At 35.4% G+C, this 19213-nt stretch overlaps 1 protein-coding gene across 10 annotated transcripts in view; it reads left to right on the top strand.

Moving 5' to 3' along the window:
* The window catches only part of KMT2C (lysine methyltransferase 2C), a 305698-nt gene that overhangs the window by 146442 nt on the left and 140043 nt on the right, over positions 1–19213 (top strand). For all 10 annotated transcript variants that reach the window (XM_030933367.1, XM_030933361.1, XM_030933358.1 and 7 more), the window contains one exon: positions 14391–14553. In XM_030933367.1, coding sequence (XP_030789227.1) covers positions 14391–14553 — 163 coding nt within the window. The remainder of the gene's footprint in view (positions 1–14390; positions 14554–19213) is intronic.

Here is a 19213-nt window from a genome sequence, read left to right as displayed (position 1 = left end):
CCATGCCTGGCTAATTTTTGTATTTTTAGTAGAGATGGAGTTTCACCATGTTGGCCAGGCTGGTCTCAAACTCCTGACCTCCAGTGATCTGACTGCCTCTGCCTCCCAAAGTGCTGGGATTACAGGCTTGAGTCTGGCTGTCACTGTGTCTGGCTGTCATTGCTTGTTGAAGCAGTTTTATAATATATAATATATAATATATAATATATAATATATAATATATAACTATAATATATAGTTCAAAATCTTTGACAGATAATTATGACATCTATGAATTCTCATTGTTTGCACTTTTTGACTACATTTTCAAATTCTTGTTCGGATTTTCCTGGTTCTTAGTATGGTATGACGTGTTATATTTGGTTGAATCCTTTGCATTTTAAGTGTTATGTTATGAAGCTCTGCATTTTATTTAAATCCCCCCCTTTTAGTAGGATTTATCTGAAACTTTGCTTTTGGGGTGGAGGTGGGGCACAGCCTTGTTACTACTCCCAGGTGTATGTGAAGATTCCAGTTCCTTAATACGCTTTTGTTGACTCATTGATGGAGACGTACACCTAGTAAATGCTGAGTAGGAGTGAAAACTCTAGACTTGCATTATACCTTTGTGGATACTACCCTGGCTCAAAGGGTTCCTGCTTTCCCTTGGCCTCCACTGCCACTGGGATGGAGGGGTGGGTAAGTTATCACTGGGCAGTGCTTTAAGTTTTGATTATTCAGTAGGCCTCTCCTGTCATATCTCTGTAGAGGGAGGGGTAGGGGTATGTCCTTATCATTGGATGGGTTGTGAAGTCAGGCTCCCCACTTTTCTTCCACCCACACTCTAGAGGGAGGAAGCCACGTTATTGCTCAGTGGGTATGAATGTTACGTGTCCACACTTGGCCTTCTTTGGTAGCATGCTGTCTGTGGGTAGGAGTGGGGAATGGCTGACTGTGTCCTCCTTTTAAGTCTTTGCAAAAGGTGTATGGCTTGGGCTTTTAATTTGTGCCATTTGGCTTAAACTGGTTTGTTGTTGTCCATGAGTTTTTTGTCTTGGTAGCCTGCTGCTTCCCTGCCTTTTTGACTAGACACAGCAGAATTTTCTTCGAGTTTTATGTATGTGTGTGCCTGTTGGTGTTTCTGAGTTGTCTGCTTCTCTAGCAACTTTTCTTGTGTATATGAGTCAGAAAGGAAACTTCAAAAGAGAATTCATCCTCTTTTGTTTCTTGGCATCTGAAGCCCTCATTGGTCTGCCCTCTCTCTACATTCTGTTGTCTTTGTTTGTCTTACGTATCATGGCCAAGGGTTTTTAAAGCTGTGTTTAGTGGAAAGAACAGAGAAAAGTACATTTTCTGCATTTTGTCTGGAAGTGGAAGTCTGCATTCATTTTTGCCTTTTATCCCTGAATATAGAGTTCTGGGATGATTATGTTTTTCTTCTTCAAGCATTTAAAAGACATTGCATTGTTTCCTGTCTTCCATGGTTTCTAATGAGAAGTCAGGTGTGGTGTCAGTAGTATCATTATTCCCATGTATGTAATAATGTTTTGATATTCTCTGGCTGCTTTCAGGATTTTCTCTTTATCTTTGGTTTTCAGCAGTCTGACTATGATGTGCCTAGGTGTGGTTTTCTTTGTATTCATCCTGCTTGGGGGTTGCTGAGCTTCTTGAAACTGTAAGTTGACATTTTTCACCAAATTTGTGATAAGCTTGACTTTTATTTCTTACTCTTTTTCTGTCTCATTTTTCTCTCCTCTTCCTCTAACTCTAATTATATGAATGTTAGTATATTTGATATTTTATAGATTACTGAGGGTCTGTTCGTTTTCTTCCCAGTGTTTTTACGTTTAGTTCCTCAGAATAGGTACACTATTCATGCATTTTAAAGGAGATGGACCATTTTTCTACCAGTCTCTTGTTAAGCCCATCCACTAATATTTTCATTGAAATAACTATACTTACTAGTTGTAGAATTTTCTTTTCTTTTGAGACAGGGTCTTGCTCTGTCGCCCAGGCTGGAGTGCAATGGCGCGATCTTGGCTCACAGCCACCTCCACTTCCCGGGTTCAAGCGATTCTCGTGCCTCAGCCTCTCATGTAGCTGGGTCTATAGGCGTGCGCCAGCATGCCTGGCTAATTTTTGTATTTTTAGTAGAGATGGGGTTTCGACATGTTGGCCAAGCTGCTCTCAAAGTCCTGGCCTTAGGTGGCCACCTTCCTTGGCCTTCCATAGTGCTGGGATTACAGGTGGGAGCCATCGCACCCAGCACTGAAACTCTATTTAAATATAGATTTTAGCCAATGATATTCTGCTTTTTTTTCCCCAAGGGTAAAGTGTCCTCCCATTCCAGCCAGTTTTTGGTTATTTACAAGTAACTTCAATTAGTTAGCTTTTACATTTTATTCAGATTTGAGACATTTTAGGAAAGTTATTCTGATATTAGTCCCTATGCTGTTACCAAATAAATAAATAAATTTATGTGTGAGAGTCATTGTTTTATTAAGGTATATTTTACATACGCTCTAATTCACTCCTTCTAGATGTGTATTGAATGTGATTTGGTACATATGAACAGTCATTTAACTACCATCATAGTCAAGATACAGAATATACCCTTTACCCATAAATTTGCTCATGACCCTTTGAAGTTACTGCTTTCCTCCCACTCCAGCTCCTGGCAATCACTGATCTGTTGCTTTCGTATAGTTTTGCCTTTTCTATACTAATACATGAATGGAAACATGCAGTATGGAATCTTTTCTGTCTGCCTTTTTTTACTTAGCATAATAGTTTTGAGATTGGTCCATTCACTAGCTTACAGTTAAGTTTCTTTCAATTTTTGGCCAGTATGTAAAGCTGGTGTGAGAATTTATATAACATGCTTCATGTGGATGTATCTTTTCATGTTTCTTGGGTAAATACCTAGGACTGGAATTTCTGACTTGTTGGAAATATATTCTTAACTTTGGAAAACAGTTTCACAGTTTCTTAAAAAGTGTCTGTATAACTTTTCCATTTCTAGAGATCCGAGAGTTCCATTTGCTGTACATTGTTGCCAGCACTGGATATTGCCACTGTTTCTAAATTTTAACCATCTGTTTGGCATTTAGTGATACTTGATTGTGGTTTGATTTTGCATTCCCTGATGATTAATTAGATTGAACATCTTTTTATGTCTTTATTTGCCGTTTGTCTCTCTTTGGTGACATGTCTGTTAAAATATTTTGTCTCTGCCACCATTTTATTCCAATTGTCATCTTGAGTTGTAAGAGTTTTGTATATATTATTCACAGAAGTCAGTTATTGGAGATGCATTTTATAAATATTTTTGCCTAATGTTTGACTTGTTTTCATTTATTTAGCAATGTTTATTGAACAGCAGAGGGTTTAATTTTGATGACATTTGTCATTTGTTAATTTTTTGGGATTTGAAAAAATTATGCTTTTTATGCCTTATTAAAAAATCTTTGCCTGCCCCAGGGTTACTTGTAGGTTTAAAAAATCCATTTAGTGGTTAAATTACACATATGATAAGAGAATGTGAGATAAGATTCATGTTTCTTTGTTTTCCATACGGATTATTTAGCAGTTCCAGCATCATTCTAAAAGATTATTTATTTCTCTCTTGAATTATCTTGGCCCCTTGGTCAAAAGTTAATTGAATATGGAAAAGTGAGTCTATTTCTGTATTTTCTGTTCTTCTGACTTATTTTCTCTCCTTATACCAAAACCAAACACAAAATAGATTTTTTTTCAAAATCACAAGTTCATATTTATGTTTTCAGTTTAATTCAATATCACAATTACATATCTTTAAAACAGTTTTATACCTGTAGCTAAGCTATAATTGTGTCTTTTCTTTTAATATCATCTTTCCTATAACTGAAAAAGTCATTAAAAGAAGAAAAGATTATTTTTGTTTCAATTTAAAAGTAATCAAAACTAAGTGTACAAGTATTAAATAGTTAAAGCTAGTAGATCAGTAGTGAAATTTAATACTGCGTTTTGCTATCTCTTTTTGAGTTTACTAGTGATGTGAAAGATATTTGAGTTATTTGCTGTGATTATATAAATACTCTTTTGATGTATCATTCAGCTGTTAGCATTGTGTTAATTTGTGGCATTAATATTTTTACTGATAGCCCTTCTGTGATTCTGATTTTTGGGAGTGGTTTTTACCTGGCAAGTAGCATTTTGTTGGTTGGCAGGTACTGGGAATCTGTTTTATCACTTCTTTTTTAAGAAAAGTGGAAAACACAAACAGTTTGTTCACCAAAGTTATATTTCAAGGATTCCATTCAACCAGAATCTGGTTCACCTTATTGACTGAACTTGGGGATATATGTACTAGATTTTTACATAAATCTGTTTGGAGAAACTCGTTTTATCCGTGTAATGTTTGTAAGACCAGAAGTTCTTTTACTGTTCTTGAAATAAAACTTTTAAGAAGCTGAGTATTCTTCTGTTAGTTTCAAATTTGGACTAAAATTACCCCAAGGTTTTGGACTAAAGAGAAAGCAAATAATCTGTTCTTATGTTCTTAAAAGACGTGATTTAAGTGTATCCAACTAACTTGATTCTTACTGTGTCTGTGTTTACTCCTACTCAAATGAAAGCTTTAAAATTTTTTCCCACTTTTTGAAGTGTTTAACTCTTCTGTACTATGCAGTGTTTTTTAACTTTAAAGTTGTGTTAAGCAAACATGTTTAAATTAATACTTCAATTTCAAAAACCCTAATTTCAAACAATAAATTTTATCATCATATACATTATGAGCTTTTAGGAATAACCAAAAAAACAGGGGTGGATGTTTTATGTGGAAGTTATGTGTATCCCTTTTCTGTTTTTGGCTAAGGATAGATATCTTAGAATTAGCTTTATGGTGCATTCATCTATATGATTATTTCAGTTAATATCATCTTAATATAATACAGATTACTTGAGAAGAAAACAAACTCAACCTACTGTTGGAGAGATAGCAGGTAGGATACTAACTTTGATACAGAATTTCATGTGAGGAAAAAAAGGAAAATATTTTCCATTAAAAGTTGAGTTTTTATCTAAAATTCTCCTAATTTTCTTAAAAAACCTTAATTTTCCAAAAAACATGTTGAAGAATTACATATATAATTTGAAGAATTATATATAAAATTCACTTTGCTGTATATATGCTATATGCTCTCTATATGGTATATGCTACATATATATAGCATATAGCATATATATAGGCTATATATATAGCAAGTGAATAATAGATATACATTTCTAGGAATACCCCAAATATTAGAACGTATGTACTAAAATCACATCCGGAAACAAATAATAGCACCCCAGAAATTCCATTCAAGCCTCCTGTTGGTTACTACTCCTAACTCCCCAAAGACATGCACTGTCATCACTAGTAACAACATAGGTGAGTCTTGCATGTTTGTACTTTGTATAATTGGCTTTGTACTTTGCATAATTGAGCTACTAAGTACTGTTTTCTGTCATCTTTCACAGATAAATCCAAATTGTTGCTTCCAGTTGTTTATTTTTCTCATTGATGTATAGTATTCTGTTGTTAAGAGTACCGTAATTTATTTTACTGTTGGGCATTTTGGGGACTTTCAATTTGAGGTCATTATGAATTATGTTTTATGAACATTCCAGTACATTTCTTTTGGTTGACACTGAGAGTATTTTGTGGATTCTAATCCCAGAGTGGCTACTTTCTTTTCTTACTTTCTTTTTTGTTTTTCTGAGACAAGGTCCAGCTCTGTTGCCCAGGCTGGAGTGCAGTGGCACAATCTTGGCTCACTGCAACCTCCACCTTCTGGGTTCAAGCAATTCTTCTGCCTCAGCCTCCCGAGTAGCTGGGGTTACAGGCGTGCACAACCATGCCTGGCTAGTTTTTGTTTTTTTTTTTTAGTAGAAATGGGGTTTCGCCATGTTGGCCAGGCTGGTCTCAAACTCCTGGTCTCAAGTGATCTGCCTGCCTTGGTCTCCGAAAGTGCTGGGATTACAGGCACGAGCCACCATGCCTGGCTATATGTTATTTTCTTACAACCTAAATAAAAGCCATTATGTAAACAAGACAGAGTGTTCAGTACATTTCCATAGTCGATGAATTGGTCTTTATTACTTGTATGGAACTAATTATGAACTCCTTGAGTTCAATTCCTCTTTCATTTCTTGATTTATGGGCTTGAAGAAGGAATTTAACCTCTCTGCTTCATTTGTAAAATGAAAAAGAGTGGTATCTACCTAAAATGGTTGTGGTTAGATGGGAATAAAGTAATTTCTTTTCTTTTCTTTTTTTTTTTTTTTGAGACGGAGTCTTGCTCTGTCGCCCGGGCTGGAGTGCAGTGGCCGGATCTCAGCTCACTGCAAGCTCCGCCTCCCGGGTTTACGCCATTCTCCTGCCTCAGCCTCCGAAGTGGCTGGGACTACAGGCGCCCGCCACCTCGCCCGGCTAGTTTTTTGAATTTTTAGTAGAGATGGGGTTTCACCGTGTTAGCCAGGATGGTCTCGATTTCCTGACCTCGTGATCCACCCGTCTCGGCCTCCCAAAGTGCTGGGATTACAGGCTTGAGCCACCGCGCCCGGCCTAATTTCTTTTCTTTTCTTGCTTACTTTCTTTTTTTTTTTTTGAGATGGAGTCTCGCTCTGTTGTCCAGGCTGGAGTGCAGTGGCGCTATCTTGGCTCACTGCAACAACCTCCACCTCCTGGGTTCAACTGATCTCCTGCCTCAGCCTTCTGAGTAGCTGGGATTACGGGCGCCTGCCACCAGGCCCAGCTAATTTTTGTATTTTTAATAGAAATGGGGTCTCACCATGTTGGCCAGGGTGGTCTCAAACTCCTTACCTCAAGTGATCCACCCACCTCTGCCTCCCAAAGTGTTGGGATTACAGACATGAGCCACCGTGCCTGGTGTAGATGGGAATAAAGTAATTCTTATAAAGTACTTGGGTTAGTTGCTGGCAAATAATAATGCTTACTGATTCTTGCATATTACCCATATTTTATTGGCTAACTTTATGCCTTCCTTAAATTATGAAATTCTATAAAGTATCCTTGTCTATTTTAAAATTATACTCATTTTTATAGCTTACAAGCTTTATTTTTATATATCCAGGATACTAGATATTTGTAATTCAAATTGGAGGTTATTTTTTGTCATTTGATTTTTTTTTTTCTGTAATGTGTGTTCTTACCACATAGAAGTTTTTACATTTTTATGTAGTCAGATTTATTCATGTTTTTATTTATGGTTATGTTAAAGATAGCTATTCGGGACATATTTCTTCAGGGTTTATAATTTATGTATGTTGTTACAAATAGAGAAATTACTTTTTCTTTGACCCAATAGGTAGAGGGCACTTTTGTGGACTCAGAAAGCTTGCCTCTCCTATTTTATTTTAGGAAAATCTCTGAGATTCTGCCTCCTCATTTCCAAGCTGGAGTTTAAAATATTTACATTTTTACTTCATAGTGTTAAGACATTGTGTAATGTAAGTATAGTGTTTAAAAAAAATCTTAAAAATGTAATAGTGATTTGGCAGAGACCAAAGCATGGAGGGCCTTGAAATGCTGCTCTATTTGTTATCTATTATTATAAAGCGGTTACCATAAACTTAATATTTTAAAACAGCACCCATTTACTTAGGTCAGAACTCTGGGCATCAGGCTCAACTGTGCTCCCTGTTTAAGGTCTCACAAGACTCGAATCAAGGTGTTACCTGGGTGGAGGTTCTGGGGGTAAGTCTTCTTCTAGGTGCATTCAGGAGTGGGAGGAATTCAGTTCTATGCAGTTGTAGGACTGAGCTCACCATTTTCTTACTGCCTATTGGCCTGGGTCACTCTCAGCTCCTAGAGGCCACTCTTTGGTTTTTGCTCCTGGCTCTTTTTAATCTTCAGAGACAGCAACAGTGTATTGAAATGTTCCCTTGCTGTGAATTTCCCTTTTGCTACTAGCTGGAGAAAACTCTGCCTTCAAAGGGGTTGATTAGATTAGGCAAATCTCCCTTTTGATTAATTCAAAGGCAGTTGATTGGTGACTTTAATCACATCTGCAGAATTCCTTTGCCATATAATGTATTAGCATTGTTATCCCTGCCATGATATTTCACCATATTTACAGCCTCTGTATTAGGGTAGGAAATTTGGTCGGGTTGGTGGTGTGTGGGCATTTTAGAATTCTGCCTACCACACTTTCTGTATTGAGGGGTTTGCATCTGATTCAGATTATATTTGTATTCCTTTAGAAAGATTACTGTGGCAGCAGTGAGGAGGATGGGTCAGAAAGGAAAGATACTGGCAGGAGAAAAATTCCACTCTTAGCAGTCTCTATTTTGATTTTCTAATGTCGTTTGATGTTTTTTTTTAGCAGATGTTTCAGTCAGAAATGTGTGTTTAATAATATGCCAACTAGAATAATTAGCCTGGGCCAGAACAAGAATTAGGAATCAGTCATTGAAATATTCATTACTTCAGGTCAATTCATATACAGAATAATTTCATAGATTAGGTTTTATTTCAGTCAGTTTTATTTCATTTTCTAAAGTGAACAGTTGTTTAAACACCCGAATCTCATTAATAGCATTTTAGTAAACACAGTATTAGGGTGGGTTTACTTCCCCACATTGCGAATCTCATGGATTCTATGTTGATTCTTATTGGCCGAATTTTTGAATCGAGCATTATTTATTTTAATTCTTTGGTCTTACAGTTTTGTATTTTTTAAGCTATATTTTTTCCTCTGAATACCACATTTGCCACATCTCAGATTTTTTTGATGTTTCTTAATCATTTAAAAATAATACATGATTTTTCTTCCTGATTAAAATTCTGCTGTTATATAGAAAGGAGTTTTTAAATTTTGCCAGTGGATAGATTTGGGAGTTTATCCTTATATTGTGAATTTCTGATTTTTATTGTGTTAGGTCTAGGGACACATCTGCCTTTACTGAATATAACCTAGGAAATACCTGCTTTTTAAAATACATGGATGTTTCTTTATGACCATACATGTGAATTTATTTTGAAAATTCTATGTACATTTGAATAGAATATATTTTATTTTTGAAATACAGAGATCTGTGTGTATTTTATGTGTCAGTTTGAATCAAACCTGATCATTGTTATTATTTATTTAATATCTACTTAATATCCTGATTTGAGAGCTATGTTAAAGTCTAATCTGTGCATGTTATTTCTACTCAGCTTTACTTTTTATATATGAAATATATTAGGTGTATAAACTTTAATGACTATGGCTTCTTTTGGAATTCACACTGTAACATAAAACTTATGTTATTATGAAATACTATCCTTGACTTGTTCATTGCTTTTTAGTTTGAATTCTATTTCTTTGGAATTATTGCTATACCTGCATTTTTTGGATAGCATTTGTGTGTGTTTTTTCCCCTCAAGTCTGTTTTTGAATTGTGTATGTCACTGTGCATATGTATGAGTGTGTATATATATAATATCAGGCCGCTTCTGTGTTGCTATAAAGAAATACCTGTTGCTGGGTAATTGATAACAAGAAGAGGTTTAATTGGCTCAAGATTCCGCAGACAGTACAGGAAGTGTGGTGCTGGCATCTGCTTCTGGTGAGGGCTTCAAGAAGTTAGAAATCATGGTGGAAGGAGAAGGGGGAGCAGGCATCTCATATAGCAAGAGCAGGAGCAAAGGAGAGGGGTGAAGGTGCCATACACTTTTGAACAACTAGATCTTGTGAGAACTCACTCATTATCGCAAGGATAGCACCAAGCCATGAGGGATTTGCCCCCATGATCCAAACACTTCCTATAACGCCCCACCTCCAACATTGGGAATTACATCTCAACATGAAATTTTGGCAGGGACAAATATCCAAATTATTTCATTCATTTTTTATTATATATGTGTACACACACACATACATAAATGAAGTCTGTAGTATAGTTTTATGTAAAATATGTATATGTGGTAAGTAGTATATTTTGCATGTTTTGAAAGTTGCTATCTTTTACTAGAGAATTTAACCTATTTACATTTATTTTCTATGGACTTGAATGTTAGCTTAACAGGCATTAAAATTTTGGTTTTAAATAATTTTTTATAGACCTAGGAAAATAATGATTTTTTTGGGTTTCTTTTTAATTCAGTATTGGTAGTGAGAACTGATGCCTGATTCTTCTTTCTTTGTAATGATCTGTTTTCTTCTTTATGTGGCTCCAAGAATTTTCCTTTTATCCTTGTTATTTCAAACTATCTGGGAAGTTTTTACCTGAAGCTGCCATTCAGGGAGTTTAAAGAGGCATTGTTACAGATTAAGAGTGGGTATTTTTGTAGGGATATAGAGATAAGTGGAACAGTGATAATGACTCTGTTTTAGGTTCCTCATCTGTTAAATGAGGATTATGCTTAATTAAATGTTAGCTTTTATTATTTGATATTTTCATAACTTTTCCTTTAGAATTTTGGTGATTATAATCCCTCCCATTTTCTCCCTTTCTGGTACTCATATAAAACAGACATTGGACCTTCTGGATCAGATTTTCATGTCATTTTACCTCTTTCTCTTACTTTCCATCTTTGTTCTTTATTACTGCATCCTAGGAGAATCCTAGTTGCCTAATAGTAAGAAAAGATTGGTGAAGGTTAAAAACAAATTTGGAGCATTGGGAGCCTTATAATACTTATTTATTAGAGTATATAGCCTAAGACCATTGCTATAGTTGATACAGAAAAAATACTGGATAGTTAATTAAATGAACTGTGGAATATTTAACTTCTTGGCATTTTTTTATGATACAACTTTAATCTCAGAAATTTTGTTCATTCTGTTTTGTTTTATAAATATATTTTGACAGATTCTTATTTCAATCTATTAAAGAAAAGTTTTGAAAATTCCTCAGACTTGTTCTTAAAACTGGTAATATGAGCTCTCACTGAGTTTTTGTTATTATTGTTGTGTTCTTGGATTAATATGGGAAAATATTATAACATTATAACATGCTACCTTTTTTTTTTTTTTTTTTTAATTTTAGAGATAGGGTCTCACTTTTGTTGCCCAGGCTAGAGAGCAGTAGCATGATCACAGCTCACTGCAGCCTCAACCTCCTGGGCTGAAGTAATTTTCCCACCCTAGGCTCACGAGTAGCTGGGACTATAGGTGCATGCCACCATGCCCACCTAATTATTGTATTTTTTATAGAGATGGTGTTTCACCATGGTGCCCAGGCTGGTTTTGAACTCCTGAGCTCAAATAATCTACCTGCCTCAGCCTCCCGAAGTGCTGGGATTATAAGCATGAGCCACCATGCCCAGCCAAGAGCTATTTTCTTTATCCCTCCTCCCCAAATGTTAATTAGCTTTGTATTGTTACTTATGTATTAGATATGTTACTTATTATATTATTAGTATTTTAACTTGCTCGATTTCTTTTACGTGTAGTGTATGAGTGTTGACATTTGAGAAGTTCCCTGTCGAAATTCATTCTTTGATATTGTCTACAGTTTTACAAGTACTATTTATTTGGTTTAGGAAGATACATTCCAGACTGTGTATATATAGTAAACATTTTCTTTTAATGCCGAATATTCTTCATTAGCTATGTAATTGTAACCGATGGGTTTGAAGTGTTCTCCTAAATGTAGTGTTTTATTTTCCTTCCTTTATTCACTGATATCTTTATATGATATTGTAAATTAGTATGTTAGATATATTCCAGTACTTTTCATAGTGGTTTAGCTAATGTCATATAATACTTTTCATTGCATTAAGAGAACATACTTGTATTTCTAAAATGAGAAAGACACTGAGAAGATGGTCAATTTAAATTATGTTATTATATACTTACCTCTCATTATATTTTGTCTGCCAAGATTATTTTTAGTGCAAAAGGCTTCCGCAAAACTTTCCATATGGTATCAAAATAAGCAATTTTAGATTTTATCAATTCAGCAGAAATTATTTTGTTATGTTAATGAGTTATAAACATTTTTCAACAGATTGATTGTACCTTTTCTCTCAACATTTACGTGGCCTTTCTGTTCAGACATTTAGACTACCCAAGGTGTTGTATTTGTAGTTAATTCTGGGTTCTGTTAATGCATTAAACATATTTATATAGATACCTTGGGAGTTATAATACAAAAAATTACCTGTATTTTGAAAACTTGTTATTACACTTTATCAATGAAGACAAATATTTATTTTTTTCTGTGTTTCCAATGCATTAATACCCTTGAGTGCCAAAATAGAACTGAAATGTTATTCTGTATATTTATGTAAAATTAAAGTGTCACAACTGTAATTAGGGTTTATGAGTTATTTAGAAGCTATAGTGGTCTACTGCCTTGCACTCAGAATTTGTGGAAGACACACCAAGAGTCACTTAGCTTCCTTTTTGTGGGAGGTTGGCCTCAAGTGAACGGACTGGAAGTACGTCGGCAGTTAGACTGTTAGGAAAGGCCTGTCTTGGCTACGGTATGGTAAGGGACCGTACTCAAGACGCAAAATCACCCCTCACTCCCTCCAGACAAATTCCTTAGCGAAAGTAAAAACTTAAGGGCCGGGACCTCCCTTTTCCTTCCTTCCTTCAGTCCATTTTACCTTTCATTCCTTCCTCCTTCCCTTCTTCCTTCCTTCCTTCCTTCCTTCCTTCCTTCCTTCCTTCCTTCCCTCCTCCCTTCCCTCCCTCACTTCCCTCCACTCCCTCCCTCCCTCCCTCCCATCTTTCGTTTTTTTGTTCTTTCTTTTCATGGAGTCTGGCTTTGTTGCCCAGGCTGGAGTGCAGTGGCGTGATCTCGGCTCACTGCAGGCTCCGCCTCCCGGGTTCACGCCATTCTCCTGCCTCAGCCTCCTGAGTAGCTGGGACTACAGACACCTGCCACCACGCCTGGCTAATTTTTTGTATTTTCAGTAGAGATGGGGTTTCACTATGTTAGCCAGGATTATCCTGGTCTCGATCTCCTGAACTCGTGATTCGCCCGCCTTGGCCTCCCAGAGTACTGGGATTACAGGCATGAGCCACCCTGCCCGGCCAAGTCTTTATATCTTTTTCTATTCTTACTTCGTTCTGATTCAGCCCTCAAGAGTCACTTAGCTTTGTTATGTTGATTCAATGCAGTGGACTGATGACAGTGAGGAAGAGTTTGATATTATGTGATATACAGATTTATACATAAAACACTGAAAAAATTATACTTTTAACTACTGTAGTTTCTGGTTAATTAGCAGAATATAGAGTCAGTGTAGTAACATGTGAAGATATCCACAGTAATGTTAGCAGGGTCCAACTGTCTCTGTTATATGAGGCTCCAGTTATCTCAGCTAACCTATTTGTGAGCCACACTTACAAGATCACCAAAAGTTAAGTCTTTTTGGTATATATAAACAAGAACACCTATCTATTAGGGCCTATATCAAGCAGCATTCTTGTTGCTTTGGATACAAAGATAGTATGGCACCACGATTGAAGGATCTTGGACTAGGATGAGGAAAAGATAAACAATGATCATGTAATGGCATAAGCAAGTAAGTACTATGTAATGGTGTAAACAAAAATATATATTAGATAGGCATTTCACACAGAGAGATTTCATACTGTATGGTACAGGGTCCATCAAACTCTGCTCAAAGAAAATGATGCTCAAAGTGGACTTGGGAGAATGAGGAAGAGTTTATGAATCATTCTAAGGGAAAACTGAATAAGTAAATGCAACATTTTAGATAATTTGTTCTGACTTCTTATGTGTTCACTTAGCCTAGACTGCCCCTCTTGTTTGGGGCTTATTTCTGTGTGTTTTACCACTTGCAAGATAATGGAGGTAGGTTGAAATGGGAAAGATACCAGATGACTAATTTTTTTCCCCACATTTCCATCTTTTGTTAAGAAATTTGAAGTTGATTGCTGCACTGAAGTATGTAGATTTTTTGTGTGTGAGTCTTTAACCATTTGTGTCCCCGTTAACTTATAATTGATGAGTTTATTTTGTATTTATTTCTAGGCTGGGTAAAAAATAGTAATGTGTCTCATAAATAATATATATTCCTATTACTGGTTCTGGTGGGATTTAAAAACTTTATAATAATCCTCAATATAGAAACCTGCCCTTTTAACCATATTACTATTTGCTTTTTTAAAAAATCTTTAGGTTTTGTTTCAAAAATGCTTCAGAATTTATTTTTGAAAATATAAGGAAAAAGTGAAATTCTAACTTTCTAATTTGAATGGAAGGATGAGTTGGTAGCACACAAAGCACTAAATTGAGTAATGTAGATTTTATTATTTTTAACTAATCCTTTGTTTAATATTTTGCAGGTTCAATTTGTTTTACTTGTAATGTACAGAGAGTTTTTTACACCTTCCCAGCTTATATTTGAATATCTCTTTTCAAGGTTTTATAAACAGATTTCTCTCCTTTACCCCTTTCAGCGATGTGCATTTTGTAAGCACCTTGGAGCCACTATCAAATGCTGTGAAGAGAAATGTACCCAGATGTATCATTATCCTTGTGCTGCAGGAGCTGGCACCTTTCAGGATTTCAGTCACATCTTCCTGCTTTGTCCAGAACACATTGACCAAGCTCCTGAAAGATGTAAGTTTACTACGGATAGATTTTTAAACTTCAACCAATGTACTTACAATAACAAATGTTGTAAATTCCCTGAGTGTTATTCTACTTGTATTAAAAGGTAATAATACATAATCTTTAAAATCTCAGGGATACTTGCCAGAGATCCTTGGGGAGGGAAATGTTATCAATGGTTTCATTGAAGTTAAATCCAAAAAGTTATTTCCTCAGAAAAATCAAATAAAGTTGGCATGTTTTTTTATTCTTAAAACATTTTAAAAACCACTGTAGAAAGACATAAATACTGACTATGCAGTATTTCTAATTTATACTATAAAATAATTTATTAAAAAGTCAATCAGTATTCAACATCTTTTACACTAAAAAGCCATCCAGTTGAAGAATTAGAATACAGTTCATTCAGGTGTTATTTCAGGATTTACGTTAATAGGAACACCAAACACTTCTGAAATTCTTAGAAGTTGTGTATCCCTGATAGGTGTGGCAGAAATCTCTGCTAGCACCTTTTCATGATTCATCTATCTTGGTCATCTGTAATCTACAGTTGTGCAGTTTTTCTTTCTTTTCCAAATAGTATTTTATAATTCAATGAAAATGTTTAAGTGTTTGAAATTTACATTATACAGGAAATTATAACTCTTTACTATTGTATCATTAAAGAGAGATCTCTCCTTTTTCTTACTATGTGTTTTCCCAGTGAGCGTGTATGTTTTGGGATTTTTTTTCCTCTAGTCTATTGAATTTCCAATCTCATTATGAAATCTCCATGATATTTTATTCAATCTTTTTTATGTCACCTCTCAGTTACCTAATGTTAACTTTTACTTGTTCCTTAGCAATATTGATAAAAGCTTTTTTCTTCTCCAGGTCTGTGAAACATAAATATAGTTACCCCAGGCTTAAACTAATCTCAAATACAGTTAGTCTACATGATCATTATCCCTTATCTTTATTGAGTACAATGATTTCATTTTCATTTATTGAGTACAATTAAAATTATTTTGTGTTCACATATGTAATCATACTGCCCTTAGTAACCTAGTGTGCAGACAAATTATAGGTAAGGCAAACTTAAATTTTAAATTATATTTAGGCTAATAAATAAGGGATTCAAAGTTTTAAAATGCTTTGGATTGCACACTCTTAAATCTGGAAGAGAAGAACTTTCATGCACAGCAACTGTTACGGGTACTATTTATGTACCGAGTTACTTCAGCAAGTACATAAACTGGCAGTTATCAGAGTGGATTATATTCTGGGAGGTATAATAAATATACTTTGTCATCTCAGTAAAACAATTTTGTGTGTATGTAAGCATCTGAGTTTTATTCAGCCTTTTGTAGTTATGCTTTAGACCTCAGTAAACAACATGCAAACTTTTATAAGAATGTTTTTCTAATGTTAGAACGTTTTATTACTTAATGGAAGTGCTACTTTCTACTGAAAACTGTGTTCTAATAGTGTATACCTTCAGTTAATGTTAGCAATCATAAATCAGTTTGCAGAATAATAAAATAAGTACTGAGGTGAGATAATTTGCTATCATTGATCATGTATGTAATGAAAGGTTTATGGCAACATAAAGCTAAAAGATATACTAAAATTATGAGTACTCTGCCTTTTTCCAAAATAGACTTATAGAGACTCATAAAAATACATGAGCAATAGGATAAAACTAAAAATAAGGAAATTTGACAATGGAAAATTTAGATAGGATAAATATGAAGGTAATAGAGAGATCCCCCCCAAAATATAATTTTAGACGTAACCACAAATTTGGCCCTATACCTTTTTAGCAGTCAGTACAAAGAAGGAAATATGAACCCTTAATCTGATTCTTACTATTTATAGCAAGACGTCACTTGATACAATGCAATGAAAAATTGTCTTAAAGTATAGCCACCTTGTAGAAGAAAAATATCAGTTTCATAGGGCTGGTTCTTATAACAGCCTTCAAACTAAGTCAGTGGTGTAAAATCAAGGCCTAAATGACTAAATTAGATTTCTTTGGGATTATTTATTTATTTATTTATTTATTTATTTATTTTTGAGATGGAGCCTCGCATTGTCACCTGGGCTGGAATGCAATAGCGTGATCTCGGCTTACTGCAAACTCCCGCTCCCGGGCTCATGTGATTTCTCCTGCCTCAGCCTCCCAAATAGCTGGGATTACAGGCGCATACCACCACACCCGGCTAATTTTTTGTGTTTTTAGTAGAGACGGGATTTCACTGTGTTGGCTAGACTGGTCTCGAACTCCTGACCTCGTGATCTGCCCGTCTTGGCCTCCCAAAGTGCTGGGATACACAGGCGTGAGCCATCGTGCCCAGCCTCCTTGGGGATCTTAAACAGTGCATTCTAACTACACAACGTTCTGACCCATCTGTTAAGATGATCATAATCTTGGATTAAGTTCCAAGGATATAATTTAAAGAATATTGCAGATAGGGTGTTTTGTCACCTTTTAAAACATCTTTTATAAATATTTCCACCTGTTCCTAATTGTGTGTCATGGCAGAAGTTACTTTTTGTGCTTTTAAAATGATACTATCTTAAATCATAGTGTTATTATGAGGGTTAAATGAAAACAATGAATGGCATTCACATAACATTGTGCCTTGTATGTATTAATTGCTTTAAAAAAGGTAGTTATTTTACCTCCTATTTAAGGCTCAAATCATGAGAGTAGTAATACATATTGAGTATATATATTTTCTGTTGCTTCCTAAGGGGCAGAGCAATAGCTGTGTTAGTTGACTGAGTTAGGAGTAAGGTTGACATCTTCTTATAAACGTTGAGAAGTTTAACAAAAGCATGCATCTCATTATAAAGAAATCCACTAAAGAGAGTATCTGTGAAGAAGGCCGAGATTTTCATCAGGAAACACTTTTATGGTGCTCCGTCATAGGTAAATGGCTGGTCATTGCTGCAACATTATTTTCATGATGATACAAGGATACATTAACCTTGCCTGGAAATTTTACACTAAAAATCCATCTAGGAGATACAACCAGATACACTTCCTGAAAAGGAAAACTGAATGGCAAGAAGCCAATCATGCAAGATAAGAGGAAAGAACATTCCAGGGAGAGGGAACAGACTACTACACAGACCTTGAGGAATGGACTTGGCATGATTCATGAACAGATAGCATGCCATTTTACTTGGAGCATAGTAGCCTACTAGGTGGGTAGTAGAGACATCATCAAGGCGAACAAAAGCTAGATCATGTAGGCCTTGTAAGCAAGGGAAGGAGTTTGAGTTCTATTCAGTCTGCAATGAGAAGTCTTTGCAAGGTTTAAATATGGAAATGCTGCATATCTTAATTCACCCCCTGTTCCTCAATGTATTTACTCATCATTTAGCTTTAATTCCTTTTACTTCACTCAAGCTTTAACTCCAGCCTCTTTTCTTTGGTTATCTTTGTATTTCTTGACATTAAGTCCTGCTGCTTTTCTTTTACCCTAAATTCTGTCAGTCCTCTGACCTTTCTTATCTACCTGCCAATGATATGGTCTAGCCTCTTTGAATGACATCCATGATTTATTTTTTCTTTCCAGAGATTCCCTTTCATAGGCAAATCACCCAGCACAGTGTCCTGCCAGTAATGAAAATTGGCAGATGATAGGGTTTGATGGAAATTAGAAAGCAATGCCGATTTGGTCCTTCGTAAATTCACACTATATGACAGCTATTTTAACTTTTGTTGCTGTTCACCAGTGCTTTTATTCTTACGTGTTGTCTGGACTTTCTTAAGCAATAGCTTCATCAAGTTTAAGGATCTATGATAAGCTCTATTCTAATTTAAGCTCAATGTCTTTGTCTTTTTTATTTCTCTCTTCTCTTTTTTCAGCTGTCTCTTAGGAAATACTTTCTCCAAAGATGATTGTTTTGTTTCCTCTCACTTTTCTTCTGCCATAAGAACTTTGCTCCCCTTACTTCATTTAGCTTCTTCATTGTATGCCACTGTTGGCATTTCATGTCTACTTTTGTGTATACTCAAATACTCAAATCACTTTCATTGATGAGTAGTGAAGTTTGCTGAGGAGTCAATTTGATTAGTAGTCAAGAGCCTGATCTTAGAAGCCACATAGACCTGGATTTTACTCCTGTCCCCTCTTAAATTATCTTTAGTTATAGGCTGTCTTTTTGCTTTTTCAGCTGTTTAAAGAAAAATTTCTTGGTTGAGTATTACTTTAAACTTAATGTCTCTGGCTTACAGACATATGTGTGTCTAAATATACATAGTTAATTTCTGACATGACACCAAAGCTGTCCAGTAGTATCGATAATCTTCTTATACATGACCTCCAAAAGGTTGTTTCAGTATTCCCATACATCTTCTCCCTGACTGGGAGGGTTGGAACGAATCTCATTTGTTTGTGTAGTGCTTTTAAAAATTACTGTTTTTCACATAAGGAAGGCATATTAGGTGTTTTTGCACCGGATGTGTTACATGGATGTTTTTCTTTGACTAATTTATTACCAATGATCCATAGTAATCCAGTAACACAGCAAGGTTGTCAGTAAGGAATTGGTGGAAATCATCATAGTCTAAAAAGTGATTTTTGTGACAGTGACAGTTGTCTTGTTGCAGAGTGGGCTTTGTTGTATAAACAGTGCTGTGCAGTGTAAATATAATGTGAGCAACATAAGTAATTTT

Source organism: Rhinopithecus roxellana, chromosome 6 (genome assembly GCF_007565055.1).
Source record: "Rhinopithecus roxellana isolate Shanxi Qingling chromosome 6, ASM756505v1, whole genome shotgun sequence".
In the NCBI taxonomy this organism is placed as follows: Eukaryota; Metazoa; Chordata; class Mammalia; order Primates; family Cercopithecidae; genus Rhinopithecus; species Rhinopithecus roxellana.
This window is presented reverse-complemented; position numbering and strand designations above follow the sequence as displayed.